Source organism: Grampus griseus (genome assembly GCF_964374135.1).
Source record: "Grampus griseus genome assembly, chromosome: 1".
In the NCBI taxonomy this organism is placed as follows: Eukaryota; Metazoa; Chordata; class Mammalia; order Artiodactyla; family Delphinidae; genus Grampus; species Grampus griseus.
In genome coordinates this window covers 97,875,332-97,902,204 of record NC_139017.1, presented here as the reverse complement: position 1 = coordinate 97,902,204, position 26,873 = coordinate 97,875,332, and the positions used below count along the sequence as shown (strand labels likewise).

Genomic DNA, 26,873 nt, shown 5'->3' with positions numbered 1-26,873 from the left:
CACATAACACCATGTAAAAGAATGCCAGCAAAAAGAGAATTTGTTTTTGCGTTATATGAGACAATAAGGCAGAAAGAGAAAGAAAAGTAAAGCAAATGACTGTGTGACAGAAAAGAACAAGGCTCACGACATACAAGACCAAGAAAAGGAGGTGGGGGAGCCCACGAAGGCAGAAACAACGTAACAAAAAGGACAAAACCAGCAGTAGAAAAGAACTGTCAGACACAAAACCCTCAAAACAACAGATACGAAAAAAAGGATCAAGATGACAGGAAAAGAACAGCATGGAATCTAGTAAGAAAAAGAAACAAAAATTTCAAATAATGGATTTTTTAACACCCCCGCTGTTCCACCAGTGCATTGTGTCACAGCCTCACAGAACAGTGCATAATTTATTATGGTCACTCGCTGCCAGGCTGTTCTAAAGGGCAACAGCTATATGAAAATACTCCCCACCGTTGGATGGCTTAATGATCCACCCTTTGTAGAGGGGTAGGGCTGTGGAATGGCCAGCGAGGACAGAACCACTTATGGTCAGGATGGTGCTCGGCATATTTAGTGCTCTCTACCCTGTGAAGAAAGGGCGAATTAACTCTGGGGCACCTCTGTGGGAGTTTTTTCACCCCTCTTCAGCTTCTCCTGAATAATCACCATCTATCAGGAGTAGTTTCTGAATGCTCAATATCACATATTGCCTCCTCTAGGGGAGGGATGATGTTAAATAGAAACAAAAAAAATGGATTTTTAGAATAAAAACAGTCCTTGAAAATGAACATTCATGGCTGTAAAATTGCACTGTATTTTAATCACGTCTGGAGATTTAAAAAATAACTGTTAGGGCTTCTTTTTAGAAATGAACTTGGATACAGAAAAAAATAAATATGACATAAAAATAAAGATCATTCAAATTATTTTTACCAGTCATTTTCAGGAGCATGGCCTTTTCAGTAGTTTATATAGAAGAGTTTTCATTACTTCCACATATAGCACTATCTTCAAAGACATGCATGATTAAGATATGTATCCATTTCTATGATTAGTAAAGCCAGGGATTACTTCTTTAAAATCCTTTTTTTAGGGGCACTAGTGCCTGAGGTTGGGAGCAGAGGTTCATGAATCAGATGCCCAGGTTTTGGATCCTGATGCTGCCGTTTACTTGCTATGTGACTCTGCCACATTACTTACACTTTCAATCTCTGGACTCTCCCCTTTGTACAATGGGAATTAATAATAGTACATATGCCATAGAGTTGTGATCAGGATTACATGAATTAGACCTTGAATCAGAGCCTGGCAGGTGTCAGTGATGGTACCTGCTCTCAAAGTGTGAGGGGACATTCAGGAGGCATTTGTAATCCAGAACTGTCTGCCATTAGGTGGTGGGCATGGAGACAGCAGAAAATAATGTTCTGCTCCAGATCTTCTCAATAAAAATGGCACAAAAAACCACTTTGTATGAAGGCTTAATTCATCCACTCATTCATTCACTCACTCATCAATTCATATCTTTATTAATCTGTCCAAAAAGTATTTACTGAACATAGCATGTGTCAGAATAACATTAATCTTGGGGGTTCAATGTAGAGCAAGTCACTCTAGCCATAGTTCCTTTGTCTGTAATATAGATAATGTTCTATCTTCCACCTCAAAGTTGATTGAGGAGTGGATGTGATTCCATGTATAGAAAGACCTAGCAAATTGCCTAGAATAATACGGGCACTAAGTGAATAAACTCAATTTCTATTGTTCATAAAAACTCTTCATGAATTTATTATCTTGGTGTATATTTATTTATTTATTACACACACACACACACACACACACACACACACACTCACACATATATATATATATATATATATATATATCATGGTACTTTCTTTGTAGCCACCTCAAAACTATAATTCCTTATTTACTATCTATTGGGAAAACTGTATTTCCCTTTACACTAAATCTATCATTTCTATAGAGAGAGTGAATATCTAATATATATAATACTCAAAATTTTATATGTGTAAGTTTTTAATTGTTTAAAATAAGGATGGTTCCATTTAGAGGAAATTTTTTAATAAGAGCTTAGTGATAAGGATTGGAGAAAGTATACTGAAAATATCAGAATCACAGATATCAGTTCATGGTCCAGGATTGGAAAAGTAAAGATCCCCTGATAGTTGGGATTATAAACCATGGATTTGTCTGAGGCTAGGTCATCAGATGGATAAAGAATGCTTATCTGTTGTGGGTAAGAATGAGTCACTCACTACACCATGGAACAAAGAAGAGAAAGCTGGAGAGAGTGTGAATGCTGAAGGCATCATCTGTCTTCCTGGATCCGGACAATCATGAGGTCACCTTCAACCTTGTACCATCAGTTACATAAGCTAATATACCTATCTTAGTTTATAATACCAGAATTCCTCCATCTGCAGAAGACAGAAAGCTAAGAACTATCTTTCCACTTGTTTCTTCCTTAAAACTCATAGCCAATTCATCCTCAATTGCTGTTCAATATACTCCTTACCTTTGGCATATCCATTTCTCTATCTCCACCATCATTTTCTTCATCTAAGCTACAAACCATTGATATTTTTTACTCGAACTACTTTCTGCAAGAGATTTCAGCTGGTCTTCTCAAGTCCATTCTCATGCTCCTCTATTCTCTTCTCTCAAAATGAAAATATAATCCTATCATCCCCACCATGGTCACCGTCCCACTCACCAAACACATGCACATGTACACACGCACACACATATTCAATAAACCCTTTAATAGCTTTCCACTGCTGTTTGGATAAGATCAAAATGCTTAACAAGGCCTGGTTATGGGGTCTTAGACAGCATGACCTATATTTTCCTCTCCAATACCGTCTTGTGCCACACACATCTGCTCTAAGCACCCCATTCTTATTTCTTGCCCTTCAACAGGAGTTATTTCAGCCACAAGGCTTTTGCTCATGTTGTTTCCACTGCCTGTAATGCTCTAACCCACCCCAATCATTTCACTTAGTTAAAAATCCTCTAAATAGTTCAGTTATAAGATCGAATATCACTTCCTTAAGTTATCCTTCCTTGACCTTTCAGAGTAGCCCAGAAACTTCATACTACATGCTCTTCAAGTATCCTGGACCACTGCTTCATGGTTACTATGCCAGTCATACTTTACTGTTTGTGGGGTTATTCATCCAATATCTCTCTCCTTTACTAAATGGAAAGCTACATGAGGACAGAGAACATGTCTAATATTGCTCATCATTGTATTCTTAGCATTTCACACAATTCTTGGTACATGGTAGATACTCTAAATATTTGTTGAATGAATGAAAGTAGGGAAATATATGATGATTTGGGGAGTACAAAATAGGGTCTCTAGAATCTATTTCTCCTAGATAAAAAGGCTAGTTTCTAAAAGTCTGAGACCTAGGTGATAGAACATAGAAGGAGAATCAAGAGTGAATGCAGGAAAGAGGAACAGAGAACAGACACTAGAAGTGAAGGGAGCTAACTGTTCCTTCATATACCAAGTTCTCCCATATTAGGCAAAACATAGTGATAGAAAAAACAGGAATGGAATGCCTACTCTGTTGCCATGCCATACGGCTTCTTGCATAGTCAAGAAAAGAAAAATGTTGGCAATGGAAAACTGGCAACAGAAATCTCATTTGATAGAGGACTAGAAATTTTACAAATAAGAGAAAAAAAATCTGCATTGTCTTTTTTTTTTTTTTTTTTTTTTTTGCGGTACGCGGGCCTCTCACTGTTGTGGCTTCTCCCATTGCGGAGCACAGGCTCCGGACGCGCAGGCTCAGCGGCCATGCCTCAAGGGCGCAGCCGCTCCGCGGCATGTGGGATATTTCTGGACCGGGGCACGAACTTGTGTCCCCTGCATCGGCAGGCAGACTCTCAACCACTGCGCCACCAGGGAAGCCCTACATTCTCTTTTTTGATGAGTGATTAACATACATTAAATGTAATTGAATTTGCAGTTACCTTTGATCTATGAGGACTTTTAAAGCTGAATACACCCAGGAACAAAAGATAGGGAGGGAAGAATAAACACCCAACCTATCATTTCTAGAAAAAGTAAATAGCAAGTAATTAGCAAGTAATATGAGGAAAGAACCAAAGATATTTAAGACATCTCAAAGTGGCTAAAATTGACAGTCATGCTTTAAATTGGTATCTCTTTAAACAAAACTTTTTTTTCAGAGTATGTATTAATTAATCATATTGCTACTTGATAAATTGACTTTTTTTTTGAAAGGACAAAAACAATGTTAGCTCCAAACATGACTGTCATTAAGATTTCTGCAGTGTAATCAACGTCAACACAGACTTCATGTTTGTGTAAAATCCGTGATTCCCCTTAAGGACCTCCTCATGTGTTTCAGGGGATGGGGGATGTAACAGTTCCCTGGGAATGTGACTGCCGGACGATGGTAACAAAATACATAGAAATTTCAATTTTGAATCAGTACTCCTAGGCTGTAAAATGCTATGAGTTTGATAAATCTATTTTCTTTGACTTACTTTTCTGGGGGTGGGGAGGGGCAATATTTTCTTCCATAGTCAAATAAACCCATGTGCCTCCTTCCTAACATTGCTCACCTACTCCCAGCTGGAAGCCTTAAACTGATTGTACTTTAAAAGATTACTTCTACCCCAGCGAGAAATGTGTAAAAACTTTCTCTCTGAAGTAGAAGTTGCCTTAATTTTACGGTCTTCTTAAAAGCAGTGCCTCTTATGCCTTCCCTTGATTTGCCTTATTCATTATCCTCTCTCTTGCCTTATCTTGAACTCTGCTGCCTCCGAGTCTGTTAGCTCCTGAGTTCTTATTAGTTTTCTGGTCCAGTCTTGCTTTTTAGCCCAAAATGCAGTGTCCTTTTACTCCTGGGTCTTTTGTCCCTATTAATGCAGGACTCAAGTCCTATTTGTCAGTTCTTTCAAATATTCTAGGCTAGTTGGATCCCGTGACTGGACCCGCCATTCCATTGCCAATATTTCTATCTTAGTAATTTTGGTTTCCAACTTTGTTCCTATTCTGCACTGCTGATACCTATTTATTCTGGTGTGACATTATGGTACACAAACTGTATGATATCACAGACTAAGATCATAGCCTCTCCCCACCTCATTTCCACATCTCTCTCTTTAGGTCAAACATGTTTTTGGTTCATCTTTGTGCTATAGTCAACAGACATATAGAAAACTCTCAAATTCACTGTGATGTGATCATTTGAGAGTGATTTTAAAACAATTTGAAATGTTATTGATGCTTTATTTCAGGAATGTAACATGATGAGTGTAGTAAAAACCACATTAAGTTTGAAAATACATATTTAGATATTTTTCCTGCAACCATTCACCAGGTGGTCCACCTATTTGTACTAAATATATATATATATATATAATTTTTTTTAACTGACAGACCCATGATTGTTATTCTAGATAAAAACAATGACACTTCCTGATCTAGAACTAGTATCTCAGTTAGATTTAAAGGGTGTTGCTTTCTACTAAAGATTTATTATTTTTAAAAGAAAGGGATCATTTTTATATCATTAACCAACATTAATAACTAAAATTGAAAAACTCATAGAGAACCAGCTTAAGGCAAAATATTGGCAGTTCTGTAAATGCCTCTTACAGATCTCCTGTAGTTGTCTACTTATCCATGTCTATGTGAATGTCTGGGAATTAAAATCAAATAAAAAATTAGGCAACATAATATAGTGTAAAGCAAATATTTCTTTTTAATCAGATATACTCTTTCTCATAACCAAGTTGATAATTTATTTTAAAGCACTTCCAAAATTATACTGCCAAAAGGAAAAATATAAGAAGGCAGGATAGTAAAATGTATTTGGGTAATATCAGATTTCAGTCGCTTTTGCAGAAGCTTATACCATGCACCCATTTCTTGTCCGTCTTCCAGGAATGAGGTTATTTTACAGTGCAGTGATTTCCTAACCTGTGACATCTCAGGGGCTCAACCCACTGAGGCTAACCTAGCCTAGCCCACGTTTAGCCAGTCAGCTCATAGACCTCAAGAACAACTTCCTAGCCCGAACTTACATTCGTCCATGTTGATTAGAGCAAAGTTAAACACCACATTCAGGACAAAGCAACACTTTGACACCCATGTTTCTTAGAGAGGCTAGAGTCAGAAGGGATGAGAAGAATCAAGAACCTTAAACAGAGGAGGTCTCGTGGGCACATACCTAACCAGTATCAAAAAGAAAATTTAACTCAGCAGTAAGCCTCACCTTAGATTCCCCCAAGAGATGTCAGAGAGGTCACTGTGACTTGAGTTTGTTGTGTTTTACCACTGGTGGGGCTCCCACATTTCTTTCTCTAACCTTTAAGATTTCTCATACTCTTGAGTTCCTGCATTTCACCCCTGGGAAATATAGGAAGTGCTATCACTTGTCAGCTGTTTTGGCTTTAAAAGAGGTATCTTTATACTGTCCCCTCCGCAGACATTCAATGGGGACCAGATTGAGGCAAGGCTGTGGTCATTGTTCCCTAGACTTTGTATTGTATATGAGATAGAGGGTCTGTTAGCCCAGCCGCTGGAAGAAGGTTTTATTTCCTAAGGGAAGCGCTAGCACATCTGGGGCAACGTAGTCCTCACATTTAGTTTTGGATTCTCTTCCTGGTGACAGACATCTGCTGTCTGGCAAGGGCAAGAGCAATAATCTGTGTTTTATGAAAAATGTTGGCATGTTTTAACAGAAGCAAACCCTTTCTCTCTTTTTTTAATAAAAATACAGAGTTTATGTAAATTAAATTTGGACACAGAACAGATCATGAGGGAAATATCAAAGTGTTGCTTTAGGTGATCTTAATATAACTCAACAATTATTTAAGATCACTGAACATTTTAAGATTTATCACTTTTAAACTAGTTTGTTTTGCTTAGCTAAATCATCATAAAAAGCAGGACTGTATACGTATTTCCTGATGAGAAAATTAATGTTAAGACTGTTTTAGTTGAATAATCCAGTGTTTGGAAATTCTATGCAGAGAATGTATGTAAGTAAATGGAGGGGGCTGTGAGATAGAAAGACATAGCAGGTGATGATGTGACACCGCCATCTTTATTCAGAATTCTGCTTTGCCTGTAAAGCTAGAGTAGTCTTCTCTCCAATTATATACTATCATTTTGGAATTTTCCATCCAAAGGAATTGTTACCAAGCTAGTTGTGCACTATTTAGCAATCACACCCACAATGAAAGCCAAACCATGGCACCCAAAACACTGAACAATGAGAATCCTCCAAGGGCCAGATAAATAACATCTCTGTAGCCTCTTAGAACTGTTAGGTAAAGAAATCCAAATTCATTGACAGTGATTCAATCTCTAGGTCACCACAGACTGAAATGAGAGTATGCACCTAGTTTCTACCTTTAACCTGTTCATATATAAAATATTATTTTTCCTTTCTCATGGAAGATTTGTTTGATTGATAAAACATACCCAATTAATGAATTCGATGTCATTTGAAATAGAATTAGACAGGTGATTTTTATTTGAATAATTTCAGTTGAAAAGATACGAATTCCAGGCGGAGGGAATAATAGTATTCAAAAAGGTACAAAGTAAGAGGTTTCCAGGGCAATTGACTGACTTATTCAGTTGCCTAGAGATTTGGTTACAACCAAATGACAAAGTAGAAAATACTGGACAGAACACCGGATGGGGGTCAATGACAAGGGAATCACAGGCTCTGAGCCTTGTTAGTTGGTTACCTCAGGCTAAGGTTATTTAGATCACTTCCCAGTCCCCAGTTCCTGTCCTCTAAATAAGGAGGCTGAACTGGGAAATCTTCAAGGTTCCTCTCAGTTCTGAGAGTCTGTGCCACATCACTGACTCAAGGCAAAGAAGGAAACAGCTGGTGTGAAAAGTAACTCAAGAAAAGACTTTAAAAATGTATGCTTTCTGATGGCAAGGACAAAAAATCATGGGGATTATGTAACCAGTATTTTAAAGTCCTGTGGAGCATGTTTCCTCTTGCTCTCCTTTTTTGCTATGTGGAAGATAAAATAGGAAGGTAGGAAGACAAGGCAACTTATCCCATACCCCACGCCGCCCCCACCAACTATTTTTCTTTTGGTAGCTGATGGAGGGTCTAAGAATTAAAGGCACTGTTGGCTGAAGAAGGCAGCCTAGAGAATCTTCAATGTCAGGAACCCAGAGGATTAGCAAAAATGCTGGGAAGGCTTGGTTTCAATACTTAAAGGTTGAACCGGACAGGCACATACTGATCAAATCCATGTTGCGAATGAGCACTTATCCTTGGTCAAATGTTTGCTGCTGTTTACATGTACCAGATACATTGTTAATTAAGCTAATTAACCTAATTAAGCTCTAGTTCCTCATTGCTGCATGGTAGTGCAGGCCAAGTGTGGCCATATCTTCCTTATTGCAAGAGACCTAAGAAGTCGAATTTTTTTGTCCAGCCGCCTGTTTTTAAAATGTTGGTAATAATTTCAAAAACAAAACAACCACAACAACAGTAGAAAGCTACTCAAGGTCTATTCAGCTTCTGTGTGAACCTAGGTTAGGAAGTTCTACAGGGTGGAAGTAAAAATATTCAGTATAATTCTAAAAGGACAAAAGAGGGATATTCACTTAATGCTCTATGAACACTTAGCATTTCAGAAAAGGAGAAGACCTCAAAGAGGTGCCATTTCATCTGGACTTTAGAGAATTTATTGTAGTTCAAGTATCTTTATAAAGTAATATGCTGCCACAGGAAACTGGTTTACACAGATTGCATGTAGACAACTTTAAATTTGAATGTCAAGACATCAGAGAAGCTTCCTTATTCCCAAGAGACAGAACACCTCCATAGTAGGTTCAGGTTTGTTTGTGACTTAGAGCTTACTTAGTCCTGCACTTAATTTTAAATTAATAATAATAATATTTATGCTAATATTCAAGTACTGATTTATTAGGAACTGTTCTCCGTGCCTTTCCTATATTCAGGCTTACATGCTAATTAAACTCAGGCCCCAGGAGCCACTGACCAGCTTTGTGACCTGGGAAACATGGAAGCTCAGGTGTTTTGTTTCTTATTTTTTAATTTGTTCAATGGGATAAAAACTCATCCTACTTCAAAGGATTGTTAGGAGCAGAAGGAAGAAGACAGAAAAAATTTTCATGTTGTAATATACCTCTGACTCTTTGGAGTATACACAACCCAAACTAGAGCACATTTTCACCTTTACTTGAGCGATAAGTAAAATGTTGACTTTTATGCAGGCCAGGGAAAATGTTAATGTTTTTAAAAAGAACAACATGATATGCATTTATTTCTTTAGTTGTTCTTGTTTTACCAATGTTCTTTATGGGTAGATTAAAAAATTACATGTTAGCCTGCTGCCTATAATGTTAGCATTTAAAGAACATTAAAGCTGGAGGGGATTTAGAGATCATCTAGTTCAAATTCCATGATATAGAAATGGAAACTGATGCTTTAGGAGAGTAAGTGGCTTGATCAAGGTGACATAGATGGTTGATGGAAAGAATAAAGAATGAGACTGCCTTTAAACACTTAGAAAGTGTCATGCTAAGTGTTTAAGATTTTATATGAAGTTTCACCATGCAGGGAATATACAATTCAAATTCCCAAGGTCGGCTTGAGATATTATTTATTTCTATAAATTCCATAAATATATATGATGTCTCTGTGCTGTAAAGGTTAGAGCCTTTTCTATTCATATATTTCACAATTTTTAGTCAGTTATGGAAACATAAAGAGTTTAACTATATATGTATATGTTTAAATATATACAGCTAATTTAAAAGCACTTAGGTACAAAGGCAGTACTTTTCACTTATTTGATATTTGCAAGAAGATATTTGAGACAAAGGAGAATAAAACAGATGTTTAGAGAGGAAAATGTACTGTATTATGATACCTTACCTCATCTTGAGCTAAAATCACTATTGTGTCTAGAAACACCAGAAATGTGGACAGTACAAGAGAGTGTTTCCAATGGATAAATATTCTAGCCATGGAATTAAGGTCAGTTTGTTTCATTCATGAAGCAAACATTTATCAGGCTCTGGCGATACACACAGGTCTGTGCTTGGCACAAAGGGAGCTTTCAGCAGATGGGATTCAGGATCACACTGTGATGGGAAAAATGAATTGGAATGGCTCCTCAGTCCCCCTACACCGAGTACAAATTCCCCATCCCACCAACTGGCAAGTGTTTAAAACTATGAACCCTAGGGAGGGAAGAAGAGCCAGTGGGAACAGGAGACAGAGGAAGGAAAAAAGGAAATGAAAGAAAAGATGAATAAGCCCCAGATGTTTTTGTGCCCACTCTAAAAATTCAGAGTTATAGTAAAGATTTTTTTTTCAATGCACTAATATTCTTCCTTCCTGCTATTTAAAATATTGAACATTCATGTGTCCCGAGGCAGAGTAATCATTTAAATTATGTTGGAGCAAAATGATTAAATTAGCTTTATTTTCCTATTATATAATTTGAGGATATAATTCAAAAGAAAATTTCTAAACTTGGCTAATAGAAAGAATTGATTATAGTTTTAGAGATTATAACTAACAAGTGAAATGGAAATGGTTCTAAGTTTCCTTCAGTCTAAGATATAATGGTTTTTGGAACACATGTTTTCCATGAGTTCAAATTTTCCATGACTGCAAAATTTTAGCACTTGCATCTTCATTCAGCCAAAGGCTGCGAGAAAATCTGTGTGGCTAAATAACTTTCTGGAGAGGATACACCTAAGACACTTAACAGCAGGGTAAGTTTAGAGGTGTTCCCAGAGCAAAAGTCTACTCTAAAAAATAAACTCAAAGCTGGGCAACATTTTCAAAATAATTGTCATATTTGTGGCAAGGAATATATATTAAAATACATCTTTCTTTTAAAAATTAGTCAATAGATTTAAATTTTCCATAGCTGTTTTAATCCATGTAACTAAAAGATATTTTGGTTCTAAGTTTCAGACACTGGGAAAGGGGTAAAGAGAGAAACTTGACTCCCTCAGGCCCTGCTGCAGGTGTCCTTTTAGGAACCTTCCTCATTTTAAAGAAGTTACACATCTTGACACACTGACAGTTGCCTAATCATATGACTTATAAAAGTTATGATTTAATACAATGGTATTTTTCCTCTACAGGTAATTCTGAGGCTCGTTCTATTACCACACTTCTGGATAATCTGTTGTGAGTGGAACAGAGAATGTACTTGAGCAACATTTGACTAGGCCATCCTTTCCTGCTGCCGTAAAAGAATGGTTTCTTCCTAAGTCACAAATCTATTCTGAATGTTAATTAAATATTTACAAGGTACTTTAAAATCCTCCCTGAATGCTAATATGAAAAGAGCAACCTATGTTCATTTGAATAAGCAGAAATTTCTGCCCAAGTTAAGGGCCTCTGGCCTCTGAGTTTAATTCAAATAATTCTATGACTTGAAAAAAAAAGAATTGAGCACCTACTATGTACAAGGCCCTGTGTCACATGTGGAAATAAAACTAAACTTTCTAGGACTAGGAAACTTGTCATAAATTACAACATTTTGTATTATTTAATTCACATCATTTCCCTCTGAACTTAAAAGCTAAATTAGATGCAAAATACTCACCTTTTTAGCATTAAGCTTTTACATTGTTCCTTAACGTATAACACTGTATCTAGTTACACAAAGATGCAATATTTTCTACATATTAACATATATTTCCACATTTTATTCATTAGGTTTTTGAAAGTACTTTAGCATGAAGTTTCCATTTATTGTATCCAAAAATAAAAATAGCATCAAAGTCTTCTTGCAACTCCCAAAACACAGTTAGGGAATAATGATCATATGCTAAAAAATGTAAAATGCAATTTGTGCTGTGCCCCATTTACTACAAAATCACTACGAACAATGCATTTTGTACAGTATATTGCTCCAGGGAAACTGGATCAGCATCAGGAATGAATAAAGAACATTGCATTTGAAATCAGCTAATTCTGCTTCAGCGCTTTTAAAAACTATTTGTTATAATATTACCTCCTGTCAAGCACATAATGTGATATTTTCCTCAATAAACCTAAACAGTTGCTGTAATTTCAACTTCTCTCATTTTCCACTTTTTAAGCACTAAATATTTAAACAATGCAGACCTGGAAGTCTCAAGCCACTCATCTGATCCTCCCATCTTCCTGCCTAAGGTATAGTAACTATCCGTACAGGGCCTGTTCTGTCACACAGACATACATAATGGTAGCTGTTGAGGTCCTTACCTGCCCGCAAGCCAGGCCCATTCCTCTTTCTCCCATGCCATGTGGACACGATAAATTTAACTCCAGGGCATCTGCTCCAGAAGCCTTTAAGATGTGGAAGGAAAATGAAAGTAAAGGCAAAGCTTTATTCGTGTACTGATAGGTTTCACCATTGATAACTCAACATAGGTCACATTTGCCAAATCTCAACTACTCTGCTTTCTGCACCACGGCTACCTTGTGAGGTAAATTCTGACTCTCTCAAATGAGAGTGTGTATGGCAGCAATATTAATAGCAACAGCAAATGTTTATTGAGTGCTTGTAAGATGACACTCACTGCACTATATGAGTTATATTTGCTATCTCTGACTCTCATAATCCTTGGATTATTAGGGTACCAATTTTACAGATGAGGAGACTGAAGCTCAAGGGAATTCAATGACAAACCTGGTTATCAAATGTCACAGCAGAGATTTTAACTCAGGTCTGTTTGACAGCACATTGATTCTGCCCTACAGAGCTTCTATTTTCATAGAAACAAATCTTACTAATTCTGGATAATTGGTACTGGAGGTAGCAGTGCAAAGAAAAATGTAGTAGGCTAGCTGGAATGAATTTGAGTAAAATTTTAAATGTTCCTCTTTGATCAATTAACTTTTATTACTCATTAATACTGCTTTCATATGCTTCAGAGCATTCAAGCATGTGAATTCCCCAAACTGGAACACCATTCATTATGTTCTATGTTGCTTTAAATAAATTTAAAAGTAAAATAAAATTTTGGTAACAGTTCAAATTAAACCAAAGTATAGAAAAATATAAATAGTCTTTCTCTTCTCTCCTTCGATTTCCTACCTCTAAAGTAATCAATGTTAACAATTTAATGTGTAATTTTCTACTTTTTCTATGTATATAAAAAAGTAAAACATACATATAACACATGCATCGGGCTGCTTTTTCTTCTTGGTTTTGCTCTTTATACTTTTCATTTTTTTCTTCCAGTTTCATTGAGATATAACTGACATATAGCACTAAATAAGTTTAAGGTGTGCAGCATAATGATTTGACTCACATGCATAACGAAATGATTACCACAAGAAGTGTAGAGTACATCCATTATCTCATATAGATACCAAATAAAAGAAAAAGAAAAACAGCCCTTGTGATGAGAACCCTTAGGGTTTACTCTCTTAACAACTTTACATATGACATACAGCAGTGATAATTATATTAGTCAAGTTGTACGCTACATCCCTAATACTTGTATATCTTATAACCAGAAGTTTATGCCTTTTGACTGCCTTCACCCAACACACCCTGACTCTGATAACCATAAATCTGATCTCTTTTTCTATGAGTTTGTTTGTTTGTTTATTTTTGAAGTATAATTGACCTACAACACTGTGTTAATTCCTAGTACACAACATAGTGATTCAATATTTCTATACATTTCTATACATTACAAAATGATCACCATGGTAAGTCTAGTCACCATCTGTCACCATATAAAGATATTACACTACTACTGACTATATTTATCATACTGTACATTTCATACCCATGACCCATTTATTTTGTAATTATAAGTCTGTACCTCTTAATCTCTCTCTCCTATTTCTCTCATGTTTTTAACTGATAATCAATTTTATTGTATTTCTTAAAAGTCCATGCTAAGAAACATGAAGTACAGATAATTTTGTCTTACTTTAATAATTAAATGGGAATCTTTCTTATTTAACTCATTAATTCATTAGTATACAAATGGGTCTTAAAAATGAAAAAAAATATTTCATGCTAAGCATTCTTATAATAATTGGAGAAACACAGAATTTTTGAGAAGTCTTCTGTAAAAACTCTAAGAACAAATAGAACGCTTTTTAATTTGAGGAATGGAGGATAAACTAAACAATTCTTTTACCTAACTTCTGGAACTCTTCCAATGCCACAATTTCCTTTTAAGTAAGGTAAACCAGAAGCTTGAATCAGTTCCCATAATATTATAACATGTCTATAGCATCACACAAAGACTTAAAAAAAACTTCATTATTTTCTAGGTGTACCAAACCTTTCTTTAGGCCAACAGAGTCTCTTCAAGTCTCTCTTTTCTTCCTAATCAATCAAGATTTTAGCCTATTTTTTCCTGTTTCATGAATTTTAAATAGGACCTCAACAAACTTAAAAATTCTAGTTAGTTCTTTCTTGGTTGACGTCTTACCCACCTTTATTCATTAGTGAGTCTGCTTTTTCTTCTGTACATTTGTGAACATTCATTTGCTCATTCAGCCTATTTTCTAACATGGTTTTATTATGGTTTTTGCTTCTTTAATTCAATTTTAAAATGCTTCATGTTATTTGAAAATTACCATGAATCATGCTACATTTTTTCCTGCTGGTTTGGTGGTAAGCTTGGACAAAGCACAAACTGCTAAACTCTTGAGCTCTAATCCTAGAGCTGCTAAGGAATTTGGGCAAGTCAGTTAACTTTCTTTGTCTCCATCTATTTTAGTGTAAACTGGAGATAATATGACCTATCTCAAAACCATGTCATGTGGGAATTTCCAGCTTAATTAAAACATAGTACGTTGTAATTATATACAATACTGCACTTTTCTTATTATTTCTTAGTTATTTCAAGTACTTCTTTTAGACTTCTTTATTTCTTTTAGACTGCTAGTTGAATTGCAGCAATTAATAGTAGATCAATTCAACAACATTTTGGAATAAGTTTTAGGTACCATTCGTATACATATTTACATTATACTTAGGTATAAGTATAATGTAAATATACATATAAGTATATAACATATACATATAAGTATATAAGTATAACTTTGGAATAAGTTTTAGGTACCATTTGTATACATATTTACATTATACATTTACATTATCCTAAATTGTAAGTGCAAGTTTACAATTAGCTATCATAGTAGACAATAATAGCTAACATTTACTGAGTACTTACAATATGTCAGACATTTTACTAGGCTCTTTGTAATGGGATATACCATTATCCCCATTTTGCAAGTGATAAAACCAAAATACAAAGAGTTCAAGTGACTCACTTATTGTTCTATAGCTTGTAAATGAGAGCAGGGTCTTGAACCCAAGCATTCTGAGTCCAGAGCCTGTATTCTTAGTCACTATCATAACTGATTAGAAATCACTTATTCCATGACTGACTGGAGTTGTTTCAGTGTGTTAACAAAACATTACAACTCGACATCCTTAAAGCTTCTAAACTTTAAATAAATATTAAAATCTTGTAAAACCACTTATCCAATTTAAAGTCTGTTCAGTGTCTAATTGTTAAAAATGTCCCCAGTGTTATACACGTAGACAAACACTGACTCACCAAACACACCTGGAAAGACCTTTGAAATGAGCATCTAGGCTTCAAAAACAGATAATCCTGCTCAAGGTAACACCAAGAGATGGGGAATATTCAGCTGGCCTCTGCTTGAATATTTCTGTCATAGGGTACACCACCTTAAAAGGTAGTTAATTCTATTTACAAGCAACTATATGCATTCAAAAAGCCTTAATTGCTGAATTCGCATGAAATGTTAAATTAACTGAAACTGGGCATGCATTCTTATTCTTGTTAGTCACAAGCTTTTTAGTTTAGTCACTTAGCCCAGAGTTTATTCTGCCTCACCTAAATGATTATACAATAAAGTAATCTAGTGAAGGCAGTGACAGAAAATTTGCTGTTTCTAATTTCATATATTATCTATCACCCATCTATCGGCATGAAGTAGAATAATATGTTAATAGTGTGGACTATGGAGCCAGAGTTCATGGGTTTGAATCCCACTTTTACCACATCCTAGCTGTGTGAGTTTGGGCATATTATTTAACAACTTTTGGCCTCAGTTTCTTCACTTCTAAAAGGTGGAAAACAATGAAAGTAACTCGTAAGGTTGCTTTTCTAAGGTATAAATAAATTTAATCAAAGTGAATGACTTAGAAAAGTGCCTGGACTACATTAAATACTATGTGAGTGTAAACAATTGCTATCTATCTACCTGTCTCTCAGTCCATCCATCCATCCATCCAATTAGAATCTCCAACTTGCCCTTCCTCAGCTTTGATCTGAAAAAAATTTAGAGTAGCTATCCATACTTCAGGGGGAAAAAAGAAAACTATTCTAAGGAATCCTCAGAGTAGTGGTAGTAGTGTGATTTCTAAAATTTTATGAATCATTTTATAAAAACTCTCAGAGAAACTAGGGAAGCAAAACCACAAACCCTTGTACAATATATACAGCAAAATCGGGTACACAGCTCTTTCCCTTCTCCTTTCCTTACCTCTCCCTTCCTTCCCGATCAATGTAGTTATAAAGTCATTGGTTGGGGTAGAGCAAGGTAGGTGACTAGGAAGATCTAAGGAAGAGCCATGAGGGTCCAGTGTGGGATATCAGAGCCCAAGCACAGTGAGAAGGACAGACATGTGGAGGGTGGCTTGGTGTCGTGCATCAGAGTCCTAGTGGGAAGGGAAATCTTCCATGGATCAGGGGAACAGGCAAAGGACAACAGAGCCCAAGCAGGGTGGAGAGGCACGAAGCTACACTTCTTGGATTCTCTCTTAATTTCTTCTGTTAAAAGAATACACGAGGTCCACTGCCAACTTTCTAAGTAGCAACAGTGACAACTAGTCTCAACTATCCAAAACTGGGGACACAAGTTTTCTGGGATCTTAAACCACTTTGAAGTGGATGTGGCACAGGTAAACACTGAACTGGCTTGGGACCCACTGGGCACAAAGTCTGTGACTATCTCTTGTCTCCAACTAGGTGTCTATCTTCCCTGATTCCATTCTGTCCTGCTTACTGTTAGTGTTCAGGGACTTATATCCAACGGGTCCTACATATTTCTGTAATGCGCCTCTCTGCTTTTTACCTCAGTCTATTTGAGATTTCCTAACTTCAACATCTATTTAATTTTATGAAATACTGCTAGCCCAGACCCAGGTCAAAAATGACAAGAACCTGGCTTCAAAGTGGTTTACTTGGACTCTCTGCTAGGAGTAGTGTGGTTTGACACACTACTGGTTTGACATCTACACCTCTCAGCTGGGCCTTCCTTGCCTCATCCTACCAGTTACAGCCAGACCCTTGGCAATCCCTCATCAAGTCCCTGACTTAAAATCTTCAACTTTGGATCTTAATCACCTCAAGTTCATTGGTGCCCAATAAAGTGCACTCTTCCCATTTATTGTATAATTGCTTCCCTTTTGTTCGTCACATGCCAGTATGCCAGCTCTGTGCCTCTATTTTGCTTCACTCAACAAATATCTGAGGACTATCCGCTGGCTGGCAAAGCTATATGTTTGGAAATGGGAATTAAACAGTGAACCAGATGGGGGTCTCTACCCCCCTGTCAGAGTTTGCTTTGTCATAAGGAAGATAGGTTACAGGGCTGATGACACCACTGTTTATCACCATTTTATTAAATTCTGCAGAAAAAAGGTACAAGCAAAGGTAGACCCAGATTTGGCGGAGCCTGAAGTTTGTATGATTTGGGGAAACTTCTTTAAAAATGAAAAATAATTTTAAAATGACAAAGAGAAAATTAGTACAGGCACTTGGAAGTAGCTTGTACAAGTCAGAGCTCTGAAACTTAACCTTCATTAGCTTTATGGTAAACCAGTTTTTGAGGACAGGATCTTAGAAGGAGTAGGACAGGGGGTTAACCTACTGGTTAGGGAGCGCAGAGTGGAGGAAGAGGGAATATTCCAGGCCAGGGGAACAGCAAAGGCTCTGAGGTGTAAATGTATTGGAGGAGTGAAAGAAGGCCATCGGGGACTGGAATGTAAAGAACATACCCAAGGTGACACTGGGGAAGTGGCAAGGTACCATACCATGTAGGTCAAGTCAGGAGTTTTGCATCTTAAGAAAGCTAGTGGGAAGACTGTGGATTGATTGATGGAGAGATTAGTGGGGCATCCTGAGATAAACTTAGATTAGGATGGTAGCATTGTTTATTGAGCCACACCTTTATATGTCTCCTCAAATCTGATGGCCTTAATTGCCACCCAAGCTTTTACCACTAGCTTAAAAAGTGCTATCCTACATCTCCCATCATTGCCAGCTCTCACAGCTCCCTCAGGATGAGAGCGGGGCTCTGTCACAGCCTCCACTGTACCTGTCAAAGTGGGAGCTCCAGGAGGGCCAGTGCCCTCAATATGCTGTGGGATTTGACTTCCCTAGCAGCTACCTAAAGGGGGCAGGACACATAACACAAAAGTGCAGAAGAAAGTAAAGTGTTGTACTGTAAAATTTTACCAATGAGAGACAGGAGACAGGAAGGAACCGGTAGATAGCTCCCTCCCCCTTCTTCTCCTGTAAACTGCTGTGAGGCAGGACAGTTCCATACAGCCCTCCCCGTCCCACACGACTAAGCGATTGGCTCCATCTCCTTGGGAAGTGGGAGCCAGCTCTGGAATGCACCATGCTCTCTCTGCTTTCCCTTTCTCCTATTGCCTTTCCCCGCCCTCACTCTTACTGCTCTGGAATTGAATTCTTCAATGAAGCATCTTCACATTAATTTTGACTCAGGTTCTGTTTTCTAAGTTAACACGCATTAAGAAAGAAATGGATTCAAAAATCTATTCAAATGAGTTCAAGATCTATTCAAGACCTACTATTGTGTATGGTTCAATTTGGTATACACATTTAAAGTGTGAACATATCTACACAGCTGAGGCTCTACCGTATTCACCTTTGTTTTGGCTGGCCAGGGACTCTGCACATAGTAGGTGCTTCATGGATCTTCCTTGCATGGAATTGGAATAGGTTATCAATGTCCCAGAAAAGTAGGATAGTGTGTGATCAGATAACTGAACCAAAAACAATTGAGCAGAGCCTAACCATGCTACTGATTTGACACCAAGCTGTAAAAACTTTTCCAGAGGCTGCTTCTGTTTTATGGTGTTCATAAGACAAGACAAATGAAAGCCAGGTTGAGGAATGCATAAAAGAAGACATTAAAAGTGTGGGTATTCTAGGGTTAGAGTGAAAAGGAAGGTTTGGTTCAACATGGTTCTATTTCCAAGAATATGCAAGTGACAAAAAAGATATACTGTATGTGCATTAACTTTTAAAAACAGCATTTAGTAGAATTTACTATATTTTAAGAATGTAATAGGTTCTTTTTTTTTTAACCACCCACGTGGTCTCAAATGTTTATTCAAAATAGTGAAATAAAATGGTATCCTCTGGTGAAAAAACTAATAATGATCCCTTCTTGTGCTAATTTTCATTCTGATACAGAGTTTCTGTCTCTATTTTCTGTCTCATGTTCTTATACAACTGGATCTGCTCTGCTGTTACACATGTGCATTTCTGTTTTCAGATATAACAGTGAAGAGCAGATTTCCTCAATTCCCTACTGTGTAATTCAAGAATTAATCTACTCTAAGGAGAGGAAATTCATGAATTTAAAGTATACCCATCACCACATTAAGTGATTTGCCGAACTTAAAAGCAGTGGCTCGCTACAACAGCTGGTGTGTTATCTCAGATTTCTTACCCCTCATTATCACCACCCCGAAAGAAATGTACATTCTAAGTGGTATAGTAACTTTGGCTTGAACACTCTTTGTTTTTGTTGATTTGTTTTAATGTGGGCTCTTCCATTGTAAGAAAATCTGTTTTAATCTGTTTTGAAGTATGTGTTCATAGAAACAAAACCAAATACTGACTCTACAAAGCTTTACTGGGTGTCCCCCATATAAGCTGTGATGGAATCATGCTGCCTATCGCTGCCCTCCAGGGGGATGTGAAGACCTGGGGATAGTTCCTTCATGTGCTATACCCTGAGTTGGTCCATATTTTAAGATTAGAGGGAAGTGTTGTTTTTTAATTGACACCATCTATGGGTTGAACTTCTTGATATGTATATTGCTTTCCTGTGGAGAGATCCCACAGACTGTTTTGACTGAATGGAAGGCATACCTTTTTCTTTTTTTTTTTTAATGTTTTCCTTTTTTTTTCCTCCTTACTTCCCCTTTTACTTTTATTGATTGATTGCTATAAGAACCTAGAATATGATATCAAATTGTAGTTTTAAACTACAATTTAAGAAATAGGTATAGAATGTGAGAAATATGAAAAATATCTTTAAGTTGGTTACATGTATAAAGGCTTTTGACTTTTTAAAAGTAAAATTTGCTTATTTAAAAATTAACGCTCATTATTGAAGAAAATTCTTTAAGTATTTTATTCTACAGAAGGCAGAGAAGCTAGTAGCGTGATAAAGCCATTCATCATAGTCAAGCTTTAAATTGGCAAAACTCATGCCAAACATGGGCTCTGTGGAAGATTTCATGGTCAATTAGGCAAATACATGTATGAAATGGACCCAGCTACAAAGATCATAAAGCCAATTACTGATCATGTTAATTTCACCCCCCTAAGTCCCAGAAATAATTTTTGTCCTCGCAGGTTTAAGATATCCAAATAAAATATACAATCAATATTTTTGAACACTATAGAAAGCTTTATAATATTTTATAATGTAGAGTCCTTAGTTCATAAGTATTGTTAGATTTAGTCTTCTATATTTCTGAGAGGTTTTCAAGAAACCCCAGCTCAAGCTGTCTACAGTATTTTTCATGACAACACGATGGACATAAGTATACAATTTTAGGTATGTATTTTTCCACTTGAAATACAAATTTGAGGCACATGGTTAGTTGTTTGCATTTGCGCAAGCTTCAATTTATATTATAGAAAACCTGCTGACTAGTGTTCCACTCAGGAGCATTCTGTCCTACCATTTTATGCATGTCTGTATTCAAACTAGAATAGTATTAAATGAACCTTTTATATTTTAAATATTCAAGAGTTTTATATTCAAAATTTCTTTTCTCGCTGTCAAACTAGTTTGCCTAAAGGCAAGGTAAGATCAAGTTAGACTCTCAAAGGTAGAATTAAATTTTATCATGGCATCCATCATAATATACAGTTTGCTTAATATGCAAATAAAGAGCATATGGATTCAAAGAATAAAGGATTTTCAGGCAGTGTGTGAAATCCAAGGGACCACTTTTACAGAATAGATTCCTTTTAAATTTACATTTCCATCATTTTAATGAAAACATAGGGTAAACAAATTATAATAGAAATGTTTTAAGTTACTATTTTCCATTCAATTTTACTTCTCCTGGGTTATTTTTCATGACAGCTCTTTATTTAAAACTAATAAAAATAGAAGAGAAGAAATAAAATAAATATACTAGAAAGAAATCATTACCTCAGCCTTTCTGGAGAGTTCCATCCAGTCATTTTTGTTGTAACTGCACATAATGCTAGCAATCACAATCTTTAAAAAGAGAAAGGAAAGAATATTAGATCAAATAGTTATGCCTTTGTACACAAGGGTATATGATATATATATATATATGTTTATAATGATAAACTATATTATAAAAATTAGTTTTCCATCTGTTGAAAGAAATCATTAAAAAAACAGCAGGGCGTTATAGTGAAGCAAAGGATGAGATCTGGAGCTTCAGACTTACGTTAGAGACTTTCTCATTTACTCTCTTTGTATACTTGAGCAAGTTACTTAACTTTTCTGATCCTCAGCATTCACATTTTTAAAATGGAGAAAATAATACTGACCTTGCCCATCTCAAAGAGTGATGGTTGGAATTACATGGATTTGTGTATGTGAAAGGGTTGTTTAAATTATACAATGACACAGAAATATTTATTAATATAATTACTGGTATAGCTAAAAGTTTTCAAGGTATGGAAAGGAAGTGAATTAGTGTCTTCTTCAATCATATCTTATTATAGTATGGATAATAACACCTTACATATCATATTCAGAGTGAATTATAGTTTTAAAGTTTGTTAAATGTTGATTATTTAACTATAGTCTTACAGTAACCTTATAATGGAGGCTACATAGAGTAGTATTTACTAGTATCTGCTCTGAAGCCAGAATGTCTAGATCAGAGCTCAGACTCTACCACTAACTGTGTGGCCCTGGGCAAGATATTTAGTTTTCTCACTGGTTAAATATGGATAATAGTACCTTCCTACTTAGAAAAGTGATCATTGAATTGCTAAGATTTTATGGCTCTAATGATGTGCTAGGTAATGTTTTAATGGATTTTACTTTATTAACTTACTTAATCATTCTCAACATTATTCTCCCCATTTTACAGGTGAAGATGCTGAGGCACTGATATGGCAAGGTCACAGCCAGGACTCAGACCCAGAAATCTGACTGACAGTCTGTGCTTTTAACCACTAGGTTTTGCTGGCCTAATGTAAATATTCAATATATGTCAGTAATTCTTTTTATTATTACCATTTAAAGACTATGAGATTGTGACACAAAGAGTTTGTGCCAAGCCTAAAGTCACAGAGTCCAGTGGAAGAGTCCACTAAAAGCCACTGGGTTCTCACCACATACAGGTTTTTAATGTATGTCTAAAAAACAAAACAAAACAAAGATGTGCTGTACAAGTCAGATGAATGCTTTTAATATTAAGAGAAAGACAGAAAATATGTTGGAGAGAGTTCTGAATACCAGAGTTCGAAATACTGAACAAGTCTGTCCTTAAGATTGGGTCATTTTTTTCTCTCCTGATAGACTGTAATCTCCATGGGTGCCTGGACTGCTCTGCATCATGCATCATTTTATCTACAATAACCAGCATGATGTTTGGCACATAGTAAAACTGAGTGAATAAATGTACGAGGGCACTAAAGGTTTAGGAACAGAGAGTTGCTTTTGCAGCTCATCCTTTTAAAATTAAGCAGAAATGAACACCATGAGTTAGAGAAGGGAAAAAAAAATAAACAATCGGTGAAAACTGTTGGCAAATAATTATTATACGAGTCAGAGTGAAGAGTGAGCACGGCAGTTGCGAGGGCTGGTCTTGGCAATAGAAAAAAGGGTCAGATGTCAAAATACATAGAACTCGTGAACTAGAAGGGGCAATTAAGAAAGAAGAATCAGGGGCTTCCCTGGTGGCGCAGTGGCTGAGAGTCCGCCTGACGATGCACAGGACACGGGTTCGTGCCCCGGTCCGGGGGATCCCACATGCTGCGGAGCGGCTGGGCTTGTGGGCCATGGCCGCTGAGCCTGCGCGTCCGGAGCTTGTGCTCCACAACGGGAGAGTCCACAGCAGTGAGAGGCCCATGTACCGAAAAAAAAAAAAAAAGAAAGAAAGCCACTTCCAGGGAAGGAAGGTTTACTAGCACTGACAACTGGATATGATAGATGCTCTCAACTAGTGACTAAGATGGTTCCTCTTTACTAAGTGGCGAGTTTTTTGTGTTTTTTTTTTTTTTTTTTTTTTCCTTAAAAAAGATGTTGGGGGTAGGAGTTTATTTATTTATTTATTTATTTTTGCTATGTTGCGTCTTCATTTCTGTGCGAAGGCTTTCTCTAGTTGTGGCAAGCGGGGGCCACTCTTCATCGTGGTGTGCCGGCCTCTCACTGTCGCGGCCTCTCTTGTTGCGGAGCACAGGCTCCAGACGCGCAGGCTCAGCGGCCATGGCTCACGGGCCTAGTTGCTCCGCGGCATGTGGGATCCTCCCAGACCAGGGCTCAGACCCGTGTCCCCTGCATTAGCAGGCAGACTCTCAACCACTGCACCACCAGGGAAGCCCTTAATGCCGAGTTTTATTTTGATAAGGCTGTTTTTGCTTCAAATATATATTGATTGTGCCTGGATTGGTTAAAATCGTCACTTGCCTTATAAGGCCTAGGGATCACAGGAGCTACACTTGAGCTCGATGGAGAGAAATAAGTATCACCCACAGAATTTTCCTGAACTTTGAGAACACTGGTACCATCAAATGCCTAGGAACGCAGTGACTAGATATGATTTGGGGCACACTGTCATTGGGGAAGGGTGACCACAGGTGGGAGAGATACATTACGTTGAACAGATACAAGTTATATTTGTATGCTCTGAGCAGCCGAGCACTACCCTGTTCTTCCCTCATCATCTAAAAACAGACTTTATCTTCTTGCCCAAAAAGCTGGGAAAATATCCCCAACAGGGTTAATCACAGTGATCAACTACTCTGGTCTCATTAAAGTCCTTCAATGGAGCTGGGGAGTTAAAGGCTTTTTTCCTCTTTGGTCCCTGAACTGGAATGAAGGATGTTCAGAGTAGCTGGTAATCACTGACTGCTTACCTAACCAACCCAACCCTCCCACTCCTACCCAAGGCTAGCTGCACTAGGTAAAAACAAAGCAGAGACAGAGGAAGGTAGAGATGCAAGATGGAGAGATGTTTCTGCCACTTCTAAGTCAGGTGTACCACTAATATGCCTGTACAAGTGAACCAATAAATACCACTTTGGGCTTAAAAACCCAAGTTATATTCTATTTTCTATCACTGACAGTCTTGGCAATTACTACATGCAAAACTAGAATTGTCACTTTTAAAATAACTTCCTAAGCATTTTTTTTCTGTCAAGTAAATTTAAGGGAAAAATAACTTTATACACTATTTTTAAATGCTAAATTATCTAAGAAGTCTAAAAATCTTTATCTAAAACCAAGGGATAGTTTGTGAAATTATATGGTAACATTCTATTTCAGAGGAATATGATGACTCCAAATCATTTTATTTTTTATTAAGAGATATTAGGATTTTTCGAAAAGTCAGACTAAAAGACATGAACGCTAAAAGAACACTGGACAGAATTTAATCTTTCTTTGATGATTAGAAAGCCCTTCAGTGTTTTGCCGTGCTTAGTTTGTAATCAAACAAAGGAAGACAGGTTACTTTTTTCCTATGGAAAAAAAAAAGAATTGATCTGTATTTTACATTGTGAAACATCATGAAATGTTACTAGAAATGAATACCCAATGAAACATTTTTAAAACCAAGGAACATTTCCCTATCTTTCATTTAATTTATGTCATTTCTAAGTGCTCCGTTTTTCATGGCTAAATTTTAAAACATTATTGGATGAGTCTATACATAACTATATTCTACATTTTTTGATACACAGTCTAGTGAGAGATTCAAACAATGTCAGTTAATCAATTAATATGGAAGCTGAGCATCTGCTGTGGTAGGCACTGGATGACATGCAGAGGAATTTAAGATATTGATTCAGAGTCTTTGTTTATCGACATTTAACCAGTATCTTTTGAGACCTTCTATGCGCCAGTAACTGTAACTCAAAAGTGATGAGCAAAAGAGGAAAAGTCCCTACCTTCCTGCAGCTTACATTTTTAGGGAGGGAAAAAGTCATTTGAAAAATACATTATTAGGACTACTTCCAGGTCAAGATTAAGGAAATATAGAGGAGAGCAAGATGGAGAATCACAGGGGTGCACAGAGCCTCATTAGTTGATGGTCAGTAAAGGGCTCTCTGAGTTGAGAAATAAAAGATAAGAAGGCACCTCACACAGAAGAATGGATTGGGACTTGAGTGAAAAGTGGCATTCCAGGTAGCGGAAACGGCATGTGCAAAGACTCTGAAGTAGGAGTGAGCCTGATATACTTAAAAAGAGAAGCCCTTTGTAGATGGTATTCCATGACAGGGCAAGAAGAGTGTAAGAGGAGACGAGAGAAGCAGGCAGTAGCCATATCTCTGGGAGCTGAAACCTGTGGGAGTTTGGATTTATTGTAGGTACAATGGGAGACCACTGAAAGGTTTAAAGGAGGGTGATAAAATGATCCGATTTACATTTTCAAAAGATGCTTCTGGCTACTTTACAGGGAACGGAATGAGGGGCTGTAGGGTAAAAGCAAAGAGTCCGTTGAGTTGAAATAATGTGGCTTGCATAATATTCATGGAGATACCAAGAAGTGGAACTCTGAGCTAAGACCAACAAGGCAGATCAATGGTTAGACTCAGGAGGTGAGAGGAGAGAAAAAATTAAGGATGATCCCTAGATTACTGGCTTGAGCCACTGAGTAGAGCATAGACACTTCACCAAGATGGAACAAAGCGTAGTGCAGTAACAAGTGGGGGACTGTTAAGAGGTTCAATTTTTAATATATTACATATAAAATGACTAGCAAGCATCCCATTAGTGATAACATCAAGTGAGCCACTGGACACATGAGTCTAGAATTCACTGAAGAGGTTAGGGATGAAAGTGAACACTGTAGAGACTTCAACATACAATGGTATTTAAATCTACCTAGCTTAGTGACTTCTAAACAGAATAGAATAAAATAGAGAAAATGAAAGAGATGAAGATTAACCCAGAGCCACATGAAAATGCTAAGAGAGGGAAGTGTTCCAAAAAGTAAGGAGCAATCAACGGGGATGAATGCTTCTGACAGCTGGTGTAAGAAAACAGAGAACTGTTCACAGGATTTGGCAGTACAGACGCCACTGGTAAGCTTTACAAGAAGGGTGGCGGTGAAACAGGGAAGACAGAAGTCAGACTGGAGTAGATGGAATGAACAGAATATGAAGGAGTGAGAGAATTGATACACAAAGCTCTGTAACAGTTTTTGTGGGCTAGCTCAAAGAGCAATGAGGCAGCAGATGAAGGGCTGTGGGACGTCTAGTGAGATATATATATTTTTAAATGGACTATATTTGAGTATGTTTTTATGCCGATGGAAATGATGTGGAAAAGAGGAAGAAGCTGTTGAAAAGGCAAGAGGTGATGATGAATCTATAA

The 26,873-nt window shown here is 37.0% G+C and overlaps 1 protein-coding gene across 2 annotated transcripts in view; it reads right to left on the bottom strand.

Annotated features, from left to right (window-relative positions):
• The window catches only part of DPYD (dihydropyrimidine dehydrogenase), an 815,412-nt gene that overhangs the window by 267,392 nt on the left and 521,147 nt on the right, over positions 1-26,873 (bottom strand). For both annotated transcript variants that reach the window (XM_082655551.1, XM_082655550.1), the window contains exons 15-16: positions 21,501-21,569; positions 12,267-12,350 (exon numbers count right to left, since the gene is read on the bottom strand). In XM_082655551.1, the coding sequence (XP_082511677.1) occupies positions 12,267-12,350; positions 21,501-21,569 (153 nt within the window). The remainder of the gene's footprint in view (positions 1-12,266; positions 12,351-21,500; positions 21,570-26,873) is intronic.